The following is a 14,328-nucleotide window of genomic DNA, read 5'->3' as shown; positions in this document are numbered from 1 at the left end:
CTTGGCAAATGCAACATGTATATATATAACGTTATTCCTTCTACTTTGTGATTGTACTCCACCTTCCAGAAAAACTATGAGCACAGTAACAAAACAATGTTTGATAGCTTATATTGTCTAAATAACATTGCGAAGGCAATAACAGCTCAAGAGAAACATCTCAGATGAACTATAAATGGTTTGCCTTGATTTGTTTTGGGTTATTAGACAGTATGACTCTGACATACAACACATATACATGGAAATAATGTAAGCTACCCATTCCGTCACACAAATTAATAAAGAAAAACAATTTTCAATTTTACAAGCACGATAGTTCCTGCTAGCTAGCTCTACAATTTTGCTTTTCATCATTGTTCTGGTTTGCTTCTGTCGGGACCTTCTGGTTTGCAGTTTTTGTTTGCCTTGTTTTGGTTGGGCCGTTACAAATTCTGCAGCATCTTGACAGTTTCTTCTAATATACAATGACACATTAGGGTGCTTGTTCGAGAAAAAGGAATCAAACTTGCAAGCATTTCTCTGAGTAATATGGTTAGCTCTTATATCATCGACAAATGAATACCACACCTGTATGTGCTCCCGTGATCGAACATCCCACAAATGGATATGCCTATCGAAGCCACCAGTGGCCAAGTATCGCCCATCGGAACTAACAGCCAGTGCAAGCACCTGCTGGCTTCTCTTCTTAGAGAGAGGAGCTTTAGCATGGTGAGAAACCAACACCTTTTCAGTTGGCCACAAATACTTCTCGCTTTGCCCGGTCTCGACATCCCAATGGAGGATAACTCCATCTTTGGATGCCGAAAACCCCTTGTCGCTGTCCTTCGACAAAGCAACGGCAGTCACTGGCTGCCGGTGCTTGGCTATAAATTTGAATCCATCCTGCTGGCCAGGTGGTAACACCCTGCAAATTGCAATGCCTTGTCACATACATGAGGTGAAAAAAATCCTACTCCATTAATTTGATTTGAGCGAGGCAGTCTAAGCAACAATACAACCGGGTGGCAAAATGGAAGGACAGCAAAAATTAATAAACTCGCAGAGAATTGCTGCTCACCTTGCGGCGAGGCTCAGGCGCTGCCTGCCGCTCTCCACGAGCTGCTTCTTCCGGAGGAGCTTGGCGACCCGCCTCCCCCCGGGCAAACCATCATCCTCGTCGTCATCTTCGTCGTCGTCCTCCTCCTCTTCCTCCTTGTTCCTCTTCACCGCGTCGGCGATCCTCTCCAGGTACTCCTTGGTCATCCGCAACCTCTTCTCCCCGGCCGTCTCCTTCTCCTCCTCCTCCTCCTCCTCCTCATCCCCGCCCGCGACGGCGCCGCCCAGCGCGAGGGTGTCGTCGTCGCTGTCCCCGCTCTCGATGTCCTCGTCCGCGCGGGCGCGGCGGCGCTTGGGCTCCGACTCGAAGAAGGGGTCGTCTCCGGCGGCGGCGGCGGAGGGGCGCTTGCCCTTGCCCTTGCCCCGCGGCGGCGGCGGCGGCTTCTTGCTGCTGCGGTTGCCGCGCGGCGCCATTGGTCGGTGTTGTGGGGGGAGGAAGGGGGCGGCAAGTTAGGGTTTTAGGTTTCCTTTCTGCGGCGGGGTTTTGCGCCGGAGCCCGACCGCCCAGTTAGCACCGTTTTGTGGGCTTTTTGTGGGCCAGTGTTGAAGCTGGGCAGGAAAAAACCTAGGCCCACTTTCACCTAAAAAAAACCTAGGCCCATTTGTGTGGTTACAGATTCTCTTTTATTTATGCGGGAGTTCTTCTCTTCTCAAATTTTTTTTTTATGCGGGAGCAACTAACGCTAAAACAATTCCCCTAAAAAAAATAGCCCTAAAAAATGCGGGAGCAACTTTTTTTTTTGACAAGAAGGCCTTCATGGCTAGTTTTATTCATCTCAAATCAAACTTACATCGTTAACTAAGAGCTTGTAGATAAAACTAGGGGGTGTATCCAACAATGCTCTTCCCCAATTGTCCATCTCAACATCAGACATTTCCCTAGAAAAGACACAATCTGTACATGGTCCAAATAAAAAATGGACATCCAATGGATTTTTCTATACATGGCTCAAGCATCTACGAACCTCCAAACCCAGCTCGTCTACAAGGGATAAACCTTGTCGTCGTCGTTCCAGTGGCTAAGCTTGTGACCACATAATTCACTAAAATCAAATCGTCCACCATATTACATCAGTTTTCCTTTACAACGGCTGAATTTTTTTTAAACTTGTTTACTCTTCCTCTTTGACATGCTCAAAGCAGAATAATTCACTTTTATGAATATCTTAAGTCCGGACAATTGCTCAAAAAGGTAAATGATTTGTTTCATACTATCTGTCTTGTTCACGTCGTGCTCCATAAAAATTATAGTATTACCCGCTTACTAGAGAATGATACCCACTTCCCGTCAATAGATTTCCTAGATGAGACCATCCACCTAGCCATCCTGCTTACCCCTTGCTATAATGACCACCAACAGATCAACAACAATGTTGAATAGGATTGGCGGCATAGGATCCCCTGGCTGCAACCCCTTCCTAGGTTTTAAAATAGTGGTCGATGTATTGTCACTGATTTTCACCCCGATAGTACCACCCTAAATGACTTTATCATAGGGTTTTCACAAATCCACTTTAAAATTAATCTCCTCGAGGTTCTTAGAGTGCAACTCATGAATAGTTTCATGAAGGACGACCACCCCCTCAAGGATGTGTTGGCAGGCATGGAAGTCGTAGTAGTATGTACCACAATTTGTGCTATCATTGTTAGCCTATTTTTATCCATTCGATATAAAATTGAAACTAACATTTAGCAAATAATTTGACCGAAATCACTTAAACCACGCCACGCCACATCGTTCGACGGAGGCCAGGGAGCGTTTGGTTACTGCATCTGTCCGGTGGGAGATGGTAGCGCGGGATATCTTCAACCGGTTTGGATGGCGGTCATGTAATAGGATAGGCGATTAGTTTACCTATCTTTGTTATGCCAGCCGGTTGTGGCTTTTGGACCTATTGTTTTTGGCGTTGTGGCTCTTTATGAGCTTGCCGTTATTTTGTTTTCAGACTATAAGACCTTGTTGAACCTCTTTATTTATCTATAAATGTGGCCGTATGCATTGTTCTGATGCAGAGGCCGGGGAGTCCCCCCTTTTCGAAAAAAAAAACATCGTCCTTCTTAGGAAGCAAAGTGACCATGCCAAAGTTGAGTTTAAACTTTAAGCAATTAAAGCTTTCGGTTGAATAAGTCCTCAAACATTGGCATCATGTCCCCATTGATAGTCCTCAAACTATGGTGTCTTCATCCATCGATATGAAGTTGAGCACGGGGCGCCCAAACAATTGTTTATAGTAATTAGAAATACATGACTTGGGATTCTCGTGACCCACACTAGTTCACTCGTCTTTTTTAAGTTGGACATTTTTCATTTTTCTACGCTTCGCATCAGCGATCAAATGAATTTTTTGGTGTTATTGCCACCTTCCCTCACGTACCTCACTTTGGAAATTCAGGCCCATTTAATATCCTCCGCATGCAGAAGTTTAGCTATGCTCTTGCTGGCCTCTCTTTTAGTAGCGCATTCTGCCTGAACAAGGGGAGCCGATTATGCTTTGATATCTAATACATCGATAAGACAAAGTATCCTTTATTTTTTAATTTTATAAAATACGCTCACATTCTTAGTTCCCATGCAAGAACCGTCTAAGATGATGGATCTTATATTGCTACCTTTCTCAACATTGGTGGTATCCTAATTCTTTTTCCCATCCTACAACAATCATCTCAATAAAGCCGTCGTTCTCAAACCATGATAACTCAAAAGAGAAAGCCGCTTTGTTCCCCACGTGAGCAGTCTCACTAGAGTCAAACGGAAGGGGATCATGATCAGAAAGTCCCCTTCGCAATGCACACAACATAATTAGGGAAAAGAAATTATCCCCTCTCGGAGCTATCCGAAAGGTGACCCGACTTTTAATAAGTTGGTGTAGCAAGACTATTATTCCAAGTAAATCGACGTCCTGAGAGAGCTATCTCCATCACGCCAAAGATTTTCAATTATAGCATTAAACATAAAAAGTTCATCTAGCGCTGAAATTTTCATTATTCTTTTTGGCACATTAACAAATAATATTAAAACATCCTCCCACAACCATGAATAAATTTTCATCTCCACAAGTACGAACCAACTCAGTCAAGAAAGCGGGTTAGTGCTCAGGTTATGCAGCCCTCTTAACCACAACAACAGTCCTATCAAAGCCGTCAAGTTTAGACCGCACGTAAAACTTAATAATCAACCTAATCCTCCATTTCCATTTTTTCTAACATCAAGTGAACGCCTATTAACTCCTAGCAAAATACACTTGATCTCCCTAGAGAAGGAAGGCCTAGCAGTCAAGTAATATTACCAAGTAAAATTAGGCCTAGCGGTTTCCATAGAAGTGATAAAATCCGCCTTTTGCTCCCTAGTAGTCTCCGTCAGAAAACAACCCTTAGCCGTCAGAGTTTTCTAGGACTACGTCGCAACATAGAAAGGTATTTCCATGCCCGCTCGCGAATGACTTTCGTCGAGGACCACGGCTTTGTGAAGTTCTATTGGATGGACGGCAATAAAAATAGCGACTATTGCCAGAAAGATTATCTCTCGACCACTACAAGTCAAGCATCTTATTGTTCCACATGCGTTACCTCTACACAAATCCCACGCCCCACCTTATGAAAAACTAAACCACATATCCATTTTACACCACATCATATATATAGGCAAAAAGCAAAAATCTATCTCACTTGCCCTTTCGGGCCGAAAGAGTTTACAGAAACAGATTCCTTACGCAAACGGCCTCTTTTTCAATTATGCTATGCTGCATGCGTTGGGGTTCTCCTCGCTGAACATCGAAGTGATCTGGCTCCCATCTCCTCTTCCCCTAGCAGCCGCTGGATGGTAGTAGCATCTTCCTTCTTGGGCTGAAGAGCCCACATGGCCGTACTCTGATATGCGAGGAGGACTGTAGCTACGACTATGTGCTGCGTAATATGGTGCAGCATCATCATATTCATATCTGACGCCATGAATGTTGCTCGGATGGGTTGCCCAATGACCTCTGTACGCATGGTGGCTGTATGGGCAGTCACGCACCATGTATATCATGGAGGTGGCTGGTGCTCCAGCCGATGGTGGCGCCTCTTTGTTCTCTGCCGCGGTGGGTTCTGCTGGTGCCTCTTCTGCAGGCGGAGGCGGAGGCACATCAGCAACCGGGGCTTCCCCTTCCGCGGGTGGCGCCGGAGCTGCAGGCGGGGCTTCTCCCCCTCCCGCGGGTGGCGCCGGAGCTGCAGCCGGGGCTTCTCCCCCTCCCGCGGGTGGCGCCGGAGCTGCAGCCGGGGCTTCTCCCCCTTCGGCGGGTGGCGCCGGAGCTGCAGGGTCGGTGTGCGAGCAGATGGCGGGAACCCTGTTGGCCTTCCTGATGGCCTTGACGATCCTCGCAGGATCGGCGATCCCCACCACCGTGATCTTGTGGTTCGCTTGATCAACATGTACCTCGCCTACACCGTCAATGCCGGTCAGGGTCTTCCTCATCTTGTGCACGCACCCGTTGCAGTCCATCCTTACATGGAGCTCGGTTATTCGCGGTGTCTGCAGATTGATACATGTAGATATATTAGAAAAATGTGCTATCTGATACTCCCTCCGTTCCATAATATAAGACGCTCGTATATTATAGGATGGAGGGAGTAGGACATAAGCGTCAATGACTAGTGTGGTTAGTTACATAGAATCTCCCTCCGTCTCATAATATAAGAGCGTTTTTGACATTACACTAGTACAGAGGAAGTAGTTAATAAATCAAAAAAAATATGCACAAGCATTACCCTAAAGAAAAGCACAAGCATGAGAAGAGAAAAAAATGGTTTGAGTTACACAGATAGATGGGCAGGCTCACAAACCTCTGGTTCGGAAGTCATTCTTGAAGCCTCCGGTTGGAGCTTGGAGCTGGAAGTTCTTGTGGAGAGCTCTCAAGACATTATAAGGCAGGCTGGTGGAATCATGGACAACGCAAGAAGTTGCATTTATATGGAGCTAATGAGCTGAGACGGAATATTTGTGTGGGTCACCTAAGGAATCGTTGGAAAGTGAAAAGAGGGGCCCTTTGATATATACAACCTGCTCTTCTTTTCCATGAGTTGTAGTCGTGGCCGTAAGTGGGTTCCAAGATGAGCTAACAACTGGCCACAACCATTCTAGACCTAGAATAATCCAACCGGTAATTGTTGCACCTGCTATACCTAAATAACTTGAACCCCTATCATGGATTTCGAGATGGAACATCATTTTACCATTCAACAGCGAGCGGTACATTCGTAAATTTCAAGATGATATATCGACTCAGTCTTTCGGAGGTGCTTATAGGAGTAGGTTGTTAAAAGAAAAAACAGCAAGCGGTGCAGCTGCTGCCTTATTTACCTTGAACACCACAACCCCAATGAGTTAAAAATCGACCTGGTTTCCTACAAGACAGTATATATAGAACGGAACTCGGCAGTCATTGAATTCTGCATGACTTGTTTTCCTTCTCGAGGATACCATGGAATGAAATATTAATTATGTTTAGGATGAAATACTCAAAGCAATATTGCTTTGAAACTATATGTCTGGGTTTTATTCAGTTGGGTATAGTTGAGCACCTCCATTTCAAGCACGGCCACCAGTTTGCATTTTTGGCATTCATCGATTGGAGTGCGGATAGGAATATCCCTGGCCGGCCAACGGAGAAGATAAAGCATGAGAAGATCATAGATAGTGGCTTCTTTGGTCACAAGAAGGGTTCTTTTAAAGGTGGAGGATAACCACTCGTGGGAATCCCCTCAACTAAAGAAAGGTATAGCTTCGTAGCCATGTTAAAATCATATATAATGAAAATTTATGCACCTTTTTAGCACTCTAGCCATGGACCATGCATGATAGACATTTTCTGAAGTTTCAAAGTATTGTGTTCTGGAAGAGAGTGGATTTTTTTTAGCTCCAGCGCGCTTTTTGGAAAATCTAAAAAACAAATCATATTTTGAAGTTTCAAAAAAATCGGAAAAAATACACATGAACCTACACTACGTCTTCATGGCGAAATATGTTTTGGTGTGAGCCGCACAAGAAAATGGACTTTTATAATGAATAGTGTATGTGCTAGAAATACACGGTTTTGTTTACTTGTACAACCCACACCAAAACGTATTTCGTCATGAAATTTTACAAAGATGTAGTATGCATACCTAGGTTCATGTTTTTTCTATATATTTTGAAACTTCAAAATATGGTTTTTGGATATTTTTTTCCAAATAAAAAGCACTATGGTGCTCAAGCTCTATCTGGCATTTCAGGTTCTAAAAAGCACTATGGTGCTCAAGCTCTATCTGGCATTTCAGGTTCTTGAATTCTTTCTATAGCAAACAACAGTTTGTTTGATTACAGATAAAAAAAGTGTATTTCTATGTTGTGTCAGTATAATGTGTCGGTAGCTCCAACGGGACCCTCTACTACTTCATCCCCATGTGTCCGGACCAAAAAACGCCACCCAACCGGATCCCTCAAATCCAACCCATATGTCTGGGTTGTCCGACACGGCGACACCCCCCATATGTGCGCCGATTTGGGGTCGCCGGGACATGTCCGTCACGCCAGATTCCGCCAGGACCCATCCAAATCCCTTCCCCCCGCGCATGCGCCGTTGCTCTCCTCCGTCATTGCTCCATGTCCACGTCGCTGACCTCCTCCAAAAAACCATATTTTGAAGTTTCAAAAAACAATCTGAAAAAATGCACATGAACCTACAGATTTATACTACATCTGCATGACGAAATACGTTTTAGCGTGAGCTGCACACAAAAAATGATGGACTTTTATAGTGACTGATGCATGTGCTAGAAATACATAGTTTTCCTTTTTTTTTGCACAGCTCACACCAAAATGTATTTCGTCATGAAATTTTACAATGATGTAGTATACATATGTAGGTCCATGTCTTTTTTTTCTTCAGTTTTTTCGTGAAACTTCAAAATATGATTTTCGAATTTTTCAAATAAACAAGCTCTACTTGGCATTTCCGGTTTTTGAATTCTTACTAGTCAATGTGTATGTGCAATGCACGTTTTGTTTTTGCAGATGTACGTGCAATGCACGTTCATTTGGAAATATTTGTCAAAATGTACGTGCAATGCACTTAATTTAGAAATATATTAAGTGCATGCGGATATTAAGTATGATATTATTTGCGTGTTATTATGTGATTAGCACTATATTTGGCATGAAATTAACTGCATGCTAAACGTGTTGAGCGCTCGACATTGAAGCAGTCTAGGTCGTTAGATTGATATGATTTAATGGTCAAGATTAATTGAATCTGCCTCTTTGAGTATTTTTATATTGGTATAGATTATAGCAAACAACAGTTTGTTTGATTAAAGATAAAAAATATTTCCAAATGATAAGTACCACACGTGTGGTACAAAGCAGTTCAGACTCAGATGGTTTTTACAACTAAAGTTGTCATCCGAAAAGAATAACCAAACCCAAAAAAGCTGAAACTTGTCATCCGAAAAAAGTTGCCATGCTTGACAACTAAAATTATCATCCTCACGTCGCTAAACTTGCCAAAAAAACGTTCGAAGTTGTCATGTGTTCATGCCACACATGTGACACTTATCAGGGCCCAAGATATCTGTACCTCTCTGTTGTATAAGTAATGGATCCTCTAGTTTTAACAAGATTAGAGCATCTCCAATCCGACCCTCTATTCCACCCCATGTGTTCAGACCAATAAACCGCACCCAATTTGATTCCCCAAATTCAGCCCATATGTTTGGGCTGTCTGATAGGGGAAGCTCCGCCTAAATCGAGGGCAAATGGGATGGCCCGCCCACTCTGCCTATGAGTTCTTTTTTTCTCTTTTGCTTTGTAGTCGGATTTTCACCAAAACCCGGCTATTAATTTTTAGGACCAAGATATTTTTAAAACTATCATTTTTTAAAAAATAGCTCAGTATGTTAAAGAAATCAAATGTATATTAAAAAATCACTGCATATTAAGAAAAGGTTTCTCTATAGTTAGTAAAGTTTATCAAATATTCAAAAATGTTCTATATCAAAAAAATATTCATCTTATATTAACAAATCATTTGAAAAATGTTTATCGTGTACTAAAAATAGTTCAATGCGTATATGTAAAAGCTTTACTGTATATTATAAAAATATTTATCGTGTATTATAAAAATTATAATAAATAAAATGTGAAAAAAGAAAAAAAAGAAGAAAAAACCAAATCTAAAAAGAGAAAAAGACATAATTTAAATAAAAAAAAGCACATAGAGGTAAAAAGGAGAAAATGCCAATTTATAGTGAACAAACAAAAAAAACAATGCTGGGAACCCAGCACGCTGACCGTCCCACCTCCATCAATAGCGGCGAAGCCACCCCTCACTCGGTGAAGCCTTGTCTATTTGCCGCATGCCAACAAATAAGATCTACCCTAAACATACACGTTTTTTCGAGAAAAATCTCGACCTATTTTTCTTCAATGATGATAGTACAACAAACACTGAAAACAAAATTTACAAAGACAACTACAAGCACTGAAGCGAGTAGAAGGCGCGCCGGTATCACCGCCCCTCTGTCGCCGGAGTCAGGCAAAACTTATTATAGTAAACAGTCAAAAAAGTTGTCGGACTAAGGCCTCATAGGAACAATGTACCAAACACAGCAAGCACTGTCAATGAAGAGTATAGGTCGAAAGCATTCAACTTGAAGACACACGAATGTAGAAGAACGAAGACTAGATCCGAGCATATCCATTAAAGACAACCACCAATCAAATCATGTGACATACCTCCACACGTTCCCTGACAATGCAAAACGCACCATCGGGGCGGAGGCTAGGCGGGGGAACATTATTCCAACTTCAGGAAGTTGTCGCTGTCTCGCCTTCCCGGGCAGGACACAAACCCCAATAAAACTCGAAGAAATATCTAATAAAAGAGCCCTTCCGTCAGCAAGGCCGAGATCCACCATGCCCCCATAGCCCTAAGGCCACAAAATATGAGGTGGATCGACGACACCACCTCCGAAAGGCAAAAATCCTAGTCGACGAAGGGGTAAATCGAGCTTCTTGATGTTATTCTAAACATACACACTTGACATGCAAGTCAAATGGTCCTTCGAGACTTCAGTATTTTAATTAGGCCGAGGTATAAGATTTAGATTGCTACAAAATATTATATTGAAGGTTGAGATCTCAGTTGACTGAGATTTAACCAAGTTTTGGTCAAGTTACATAGCATGCAAGAGAGAAAATAAAAAAATTGAAAACAAAATGTTACGCACATCTAATGTAAGATTTGACAAATTAATATAGCATCGACTGAGACTTAATTAATTGAGACTTAGCAAGACTGCATATTAAATCAGCTAACCATACTTTCGTCAAAAAATTCTTAACAAATAAAACGACACTACTAGTAGCTAGTACATCAACTATTTTGCGATTGTGAAAAATAATGGACGTACAGATCACTAGTCTAATGAATTCCTGTGCTAATTAGCTGCTAGCTCCGGCAATTTCCACGGCCTTGTGGCCGCCTTCTTCCACCCTGGCGGCGGCAGCCTCGGCCGCGAGCACCTTGGCAGTGTCGTAGGAGGCGTGGAGGCCGACGAAGAAGTAGTACACGAGCAACGCCACCGTCCATATCGCGAACCTCATGAAAGACTTTGCATCGATGGATCCGAGCAGGAAGATGTTGATGAAGATGGACGCCGACGGCAGCCACGGCACCAGCGGCACCCCCCACATCTTTGGCACCCTCGCCTTTGGCACCCCGAGGTGCAGGTAAAGCGTCGCCGCGAACCACGCCGGCACGGTCACCACGTATGCCGCCCACCCGCCGTCCACCGCCACGCCCCAGTACACCGCTGTACCGACGGAGGCGGCGAGGATCACGGCGACGCACGAGACGAGCTTGTTACGGTTGGCGGCGGTGGTTTCACCGGAGGCGTAGTAGCGGTGGACGAGCAGTGCGACGGCGACGAGCATGAAGATGAAGAGCGTGGAGATGGAGAGGAGGTTGGAGAGGATGCCGAGGTCGGTGAAGAACGCGATGATGGCCGTGGCGGTGAGCATCGTGACTGTGGCGCGCACCGGCGTTCCCCAGCGCGGGGACACGACGGCGAGGCACGGCGGCGCCATGTGCGTCCGCGCGATGTGGGTGAGGTACCTGGCCTGGCCCACGGCGCTGACGAGCAGCACGGTGGTCATCCCCTTGAGCGCGCCGAAGGCCACGATGTACTTGGCCCAGTCCATGCCGACGGCGCTGAAGGCGACGGAGAAGGGCGCGTCGGGGTCGATGTCCCGGTACGGCTGCATGAGGCAGAGCGTGACGGCGAGAATGCAGTAGACGACGGTGGTGAGCGCCATGGCGCCGACGAGCCCCACGGGGATGTCCTTGGCCGGGTTCTTGGTCTCCTCGGCCATGGTGCTGACGGCGTCGAAGCCGATGTAGGCGAAGAAGAGCACCGCGGACGCGGCGAAGATGCCGCGGGCGCCGTAGGGCGCGAACTCGGCGGTGAAGTTGGAGAGCTTGGCCTTGGAGAGGCCGGCGCCGATGATGAAGATGATGACGGCGAAGTGGACGATGGAGAGGATGTAGTTGAAGCGGGAGGAGCCCTTGGTGCTGAGCACGGCGAAGAGGCAGATGAGCGTGATGACGACGACGGCGATGGGGTCGAGGCGGTTGTAGTCCTCGGCGAGCGACGTGGCGTGGATGCGGAAGTCGTTGGGGTGGTGGTTGAGCAGCGTGGCGAAGTAGGAGGTCCAGGAGCGCGCCACCGCCGCGCCGCCGATGCAGTACTCGAGCAGGATGTTGCCGGCGGCGATGAAGGCCATGAAGTCGCCCAGCTCCACCCGCAGGTACGCGAACGAACCGCCTGCATGCATGGAGTCAATGAGATGAGAGTTCTACTCATCCATCTCATGCATGCATGGAGTCAATGGAAGTAGGAACGTAGGTAGGATACGATCTAGCCGTAGATCGGACATGAGATGAGATGAGAGTCACCTGCGACTGGGATCTCGATGGCGAACTCGGTGTAGCAGAACACGGAGAGCATGGCCGAGATGCCGGAGACGGCGTAGGAGAGCACGACGGCGGGGCCAGCGGCCTCCTTGGCCTCCTGGCCGGTGAGCACGAAGATGCCGGCCCCGATGACGGCGCCGACGCCGAACCACGCGAGGTCCCACCAGTTGAGCTCCCGGCGCATGTCGGCGCCGCTGCGGCCGCGGACGGCGTGCACCTCGACGTCTACGGCGGAGCGCGCCGTGAGCCGGTCCCTGAGCCGCGGCCCCGTCTCCAGCAGCGCGCGCCCGTACGCGCCCCAGCTCGCGAACGAATCCTCCGGGAAGACGCCGCCGCCGCAGCACCCGGCGGGCCGGCGCATGCCGACGTCCGTCGCCTCGCCGGGCGCCATGGCTGGTGGCGGCAGTACGCGCGCGCGCGAGCTGGCGGGTCGCAGGCACGCGCGAGCTGGTGGCCGGACGCGCGGGTATCTCGGGGCGGAGAATGAATCTGTGACCGATGCATGGGGTCGGGCGTGCGTATATGTAGGAGAGCCGGCGACCGGAGGGAATCCGGTGAGTTCGTTCGCGTCGAGTGGAATCAAGCGAGTTGCTTACGTCAACACTCAACAGCCTCACCGGAGATGCTGCACTACGTACGCGGCTGTGGAAATGTCGTCGATCGTGCCGGGCCGGGCCTGCTTGCGATAAGGAAGGAGTTGAAAGGCCGCCTGGCTGCCATTTGCACTGGGCCTGTCGAGAGGGTTCCTGCCTCTCGCAGGGAACTGGGCCTGCGCTTGACAGACGTTTTTATGAAACTAGATGATGCGCCGCACGTTGTTGCGGGAATATTTATAATATTTCAATAAGATTTTGATTATATGAAACATGAATTTTTGAAACAATAGTTTTTGAAAGTGTATAAGAATTAAATGTAAATAGCATAATAAAATGAAATTTTACATGCATGCATGTTGTAGTGGATTTTTAATATGAATAGTTGCATATTAAGGTGGGCCTTTCCTTATGCATGTTGAATGATGAGGTAGCATGCTTGCGATAAGGAAGGAGTTGAAAGGCCGCCTGGCTGCCATTTGCACTGGGCCTGTCGAGAGGTTCAGCCTGCGCTTGACAAACGTTTTTGAGAAACTAACTGTAGAATTTCCCCCGCAAAAAAAAAACTGTAGAATTTCTCCAAAAAAGGGGGAGAAATCTAACTGCAGAAAAAGTAATAGAGAATTCACTGTAATTATTAGTCATAAAAGCTACTCCAGGAGTTCTGGAGTATTTTGCAATTTCTTGGAACTACAATACAGTTCGAAGCATGGTTATAATTTGGTCCAGATTGAATAAAGTTACAGGTCATCCTCAAAAGGAAATTGTTGTGCAAGATGGTGCTACAATTGTCAAATCAAACTTAAACGTAACTTTCACTCTCTCAAAAAAAATTTCAAATGTAACTTTGGGCATGGTGTGAAGAAAGATTAGACGTTTCATCTCTTTTAGTCCATCCGATCCGTATTAACTGTCGCTCGTGGGAGTACATTTTTGGCGGGGGCATTTATTGTACTTTTACAAGGCTTAGCTCCATGGATGCGGAAAATTTTGAAAATTTCAAACTTTTTAGTTAAAAAAATTCTGAAAACAATTATACATATATACAAAGATGTAATGTATATGCATGTAAAATTTCACAATGAAATACCGTGAATTTTGAGCTGCACAAAAAAAATCATGGACTTTGAGAATGAATAATGCACGTGTTGAAAAGCCACATGGTATTTTTTATGTAGCTGTCGTTTTAATGCATTTAATCCTGAAAAATTACACACATATACATTATGTCTCTAGTTGTATGCGTATTTTTTCAAAAAAAAACTGAAAAGTAAAAAAAAGAATTTCGAATTTATCAAATTCAGCCTCCATGGAACAGCATTTTGGCCGAGGAATCTCCTTTTGCTTTTCCACTATCTGTCTTCCATCTATTCTCTCCACTAAATTGGTTCACCAAATAGTTTGGTTTCAGATCAAGGCCACCCATTAATAAATGGTCTCAACGCTAATTGAATCTTTTCTTTTTCCAGACCATGCATGAGAATTTATTTATTTTTTGAGCAAAATGCATGAGAATTTATTAACAAAGAAAATGATGCAATGCCAAAGAGGCACTGCACAACTGACAAAATCTAAACAACCCAAGAGTCGGCGATCCACGGCTAGAAGATGACCAGACTCAGCCTAGAGTAGCGCAAAGTACATCATAAGAA

At 45.5% G+C, this 14,328-nt stretch overlaps 3 protein-coding genes across 3 annotated transcripts in view; all 3 read right to left on the bottom strand.

Annotated features, from left to right (window-relative positions):
- Positions 1-1,568, bottom strand: part of LOC119299002 (U3 snoRNP-associated protein-like YAOH) — a 4,685-nt gene extending 3,117 nt beyond the window's left edge. The window contains exons 1-2 of the mRNA XM_037576317.1: positions 1,058-1,568; positions 568-904 (exon numbers count right to left, since the gene is read on the bottom strand). Of these exons, the coding sequence (XP_037432214.1) occupies positions 568-904; positions 1,058-1,509 (789 nt within the window). The 5' untranslated portion in view covers positions 1,510-1,568. The remainder of the gene's footprint in view (positions 1-567; positions 905-1,057) is intronic.
- Positions 1,569-4,730: 3,162 nt separating this feature from the next.
- Positions 4,731-6,008, bottom strand: LOC119296931 (brain acid soluble protein 1-like). The gene is made up of 2 exons (XM_037574934.1): positions 5,917-6,008; positions 4,731-5,605 (listed from the first exon to the last, which is right to left on the bottom strand). The coding sequence occupies exons 1-2, from the start codon at positions 5,932-5,934 to the stop codon at positions 4,826-4,828; spliced, it is 798 nt and encodes a 265-aa protein (XP_037430831.1). The 5' UTR covers positions 5,935-6,008; the 3' UTR covers positions 4,731-4,825.
- Positions 6,009-10,368: 4,360 nt separating this feature from the next.
- LOC119296929 (cationic amino acid transporter 1-like) lies at positions 10,369-12,348 on the bottom strand. The gene is made up of 2 exons (XM_037574933.1): positions 12,066-12,348; positions 10,369-11,934 (listed from the first exon to the last, which is right to left on the bottom strand). The coding sequence occupies exons 1-2, from the start codon at positions 12,265-12,267 to the stop codon at positions 10,553-10,555; spliced, it is 1,584 nt and encodes a 527-aa protein (XP_037430830.1). The 5' UTR covers positions 12,268-12,348; the 3' UTR covers positions 10,369-10,552.
- Positions 12,349-14,328: the final 1,980 nt, after the last annotated feature.

Source organism: Triticum dicoccoides, chromosome 5A, assembly GCF_002162155.2.
Source record: "Triticum dicoccoides isolate Atlit2015 ecotype Zavitan chromosome 5A, WEW_v2.0, whole genome shotgun sequence".
NCBI lineage: Eukaryota > Viridiplantae > Streptophyta > Magnoliopsida > Poales > Poaceae > Triticum > Triticum dicoccoides.
This window is presented reverse-complemented; position numbering and strand designations above follow the sequence as displayed.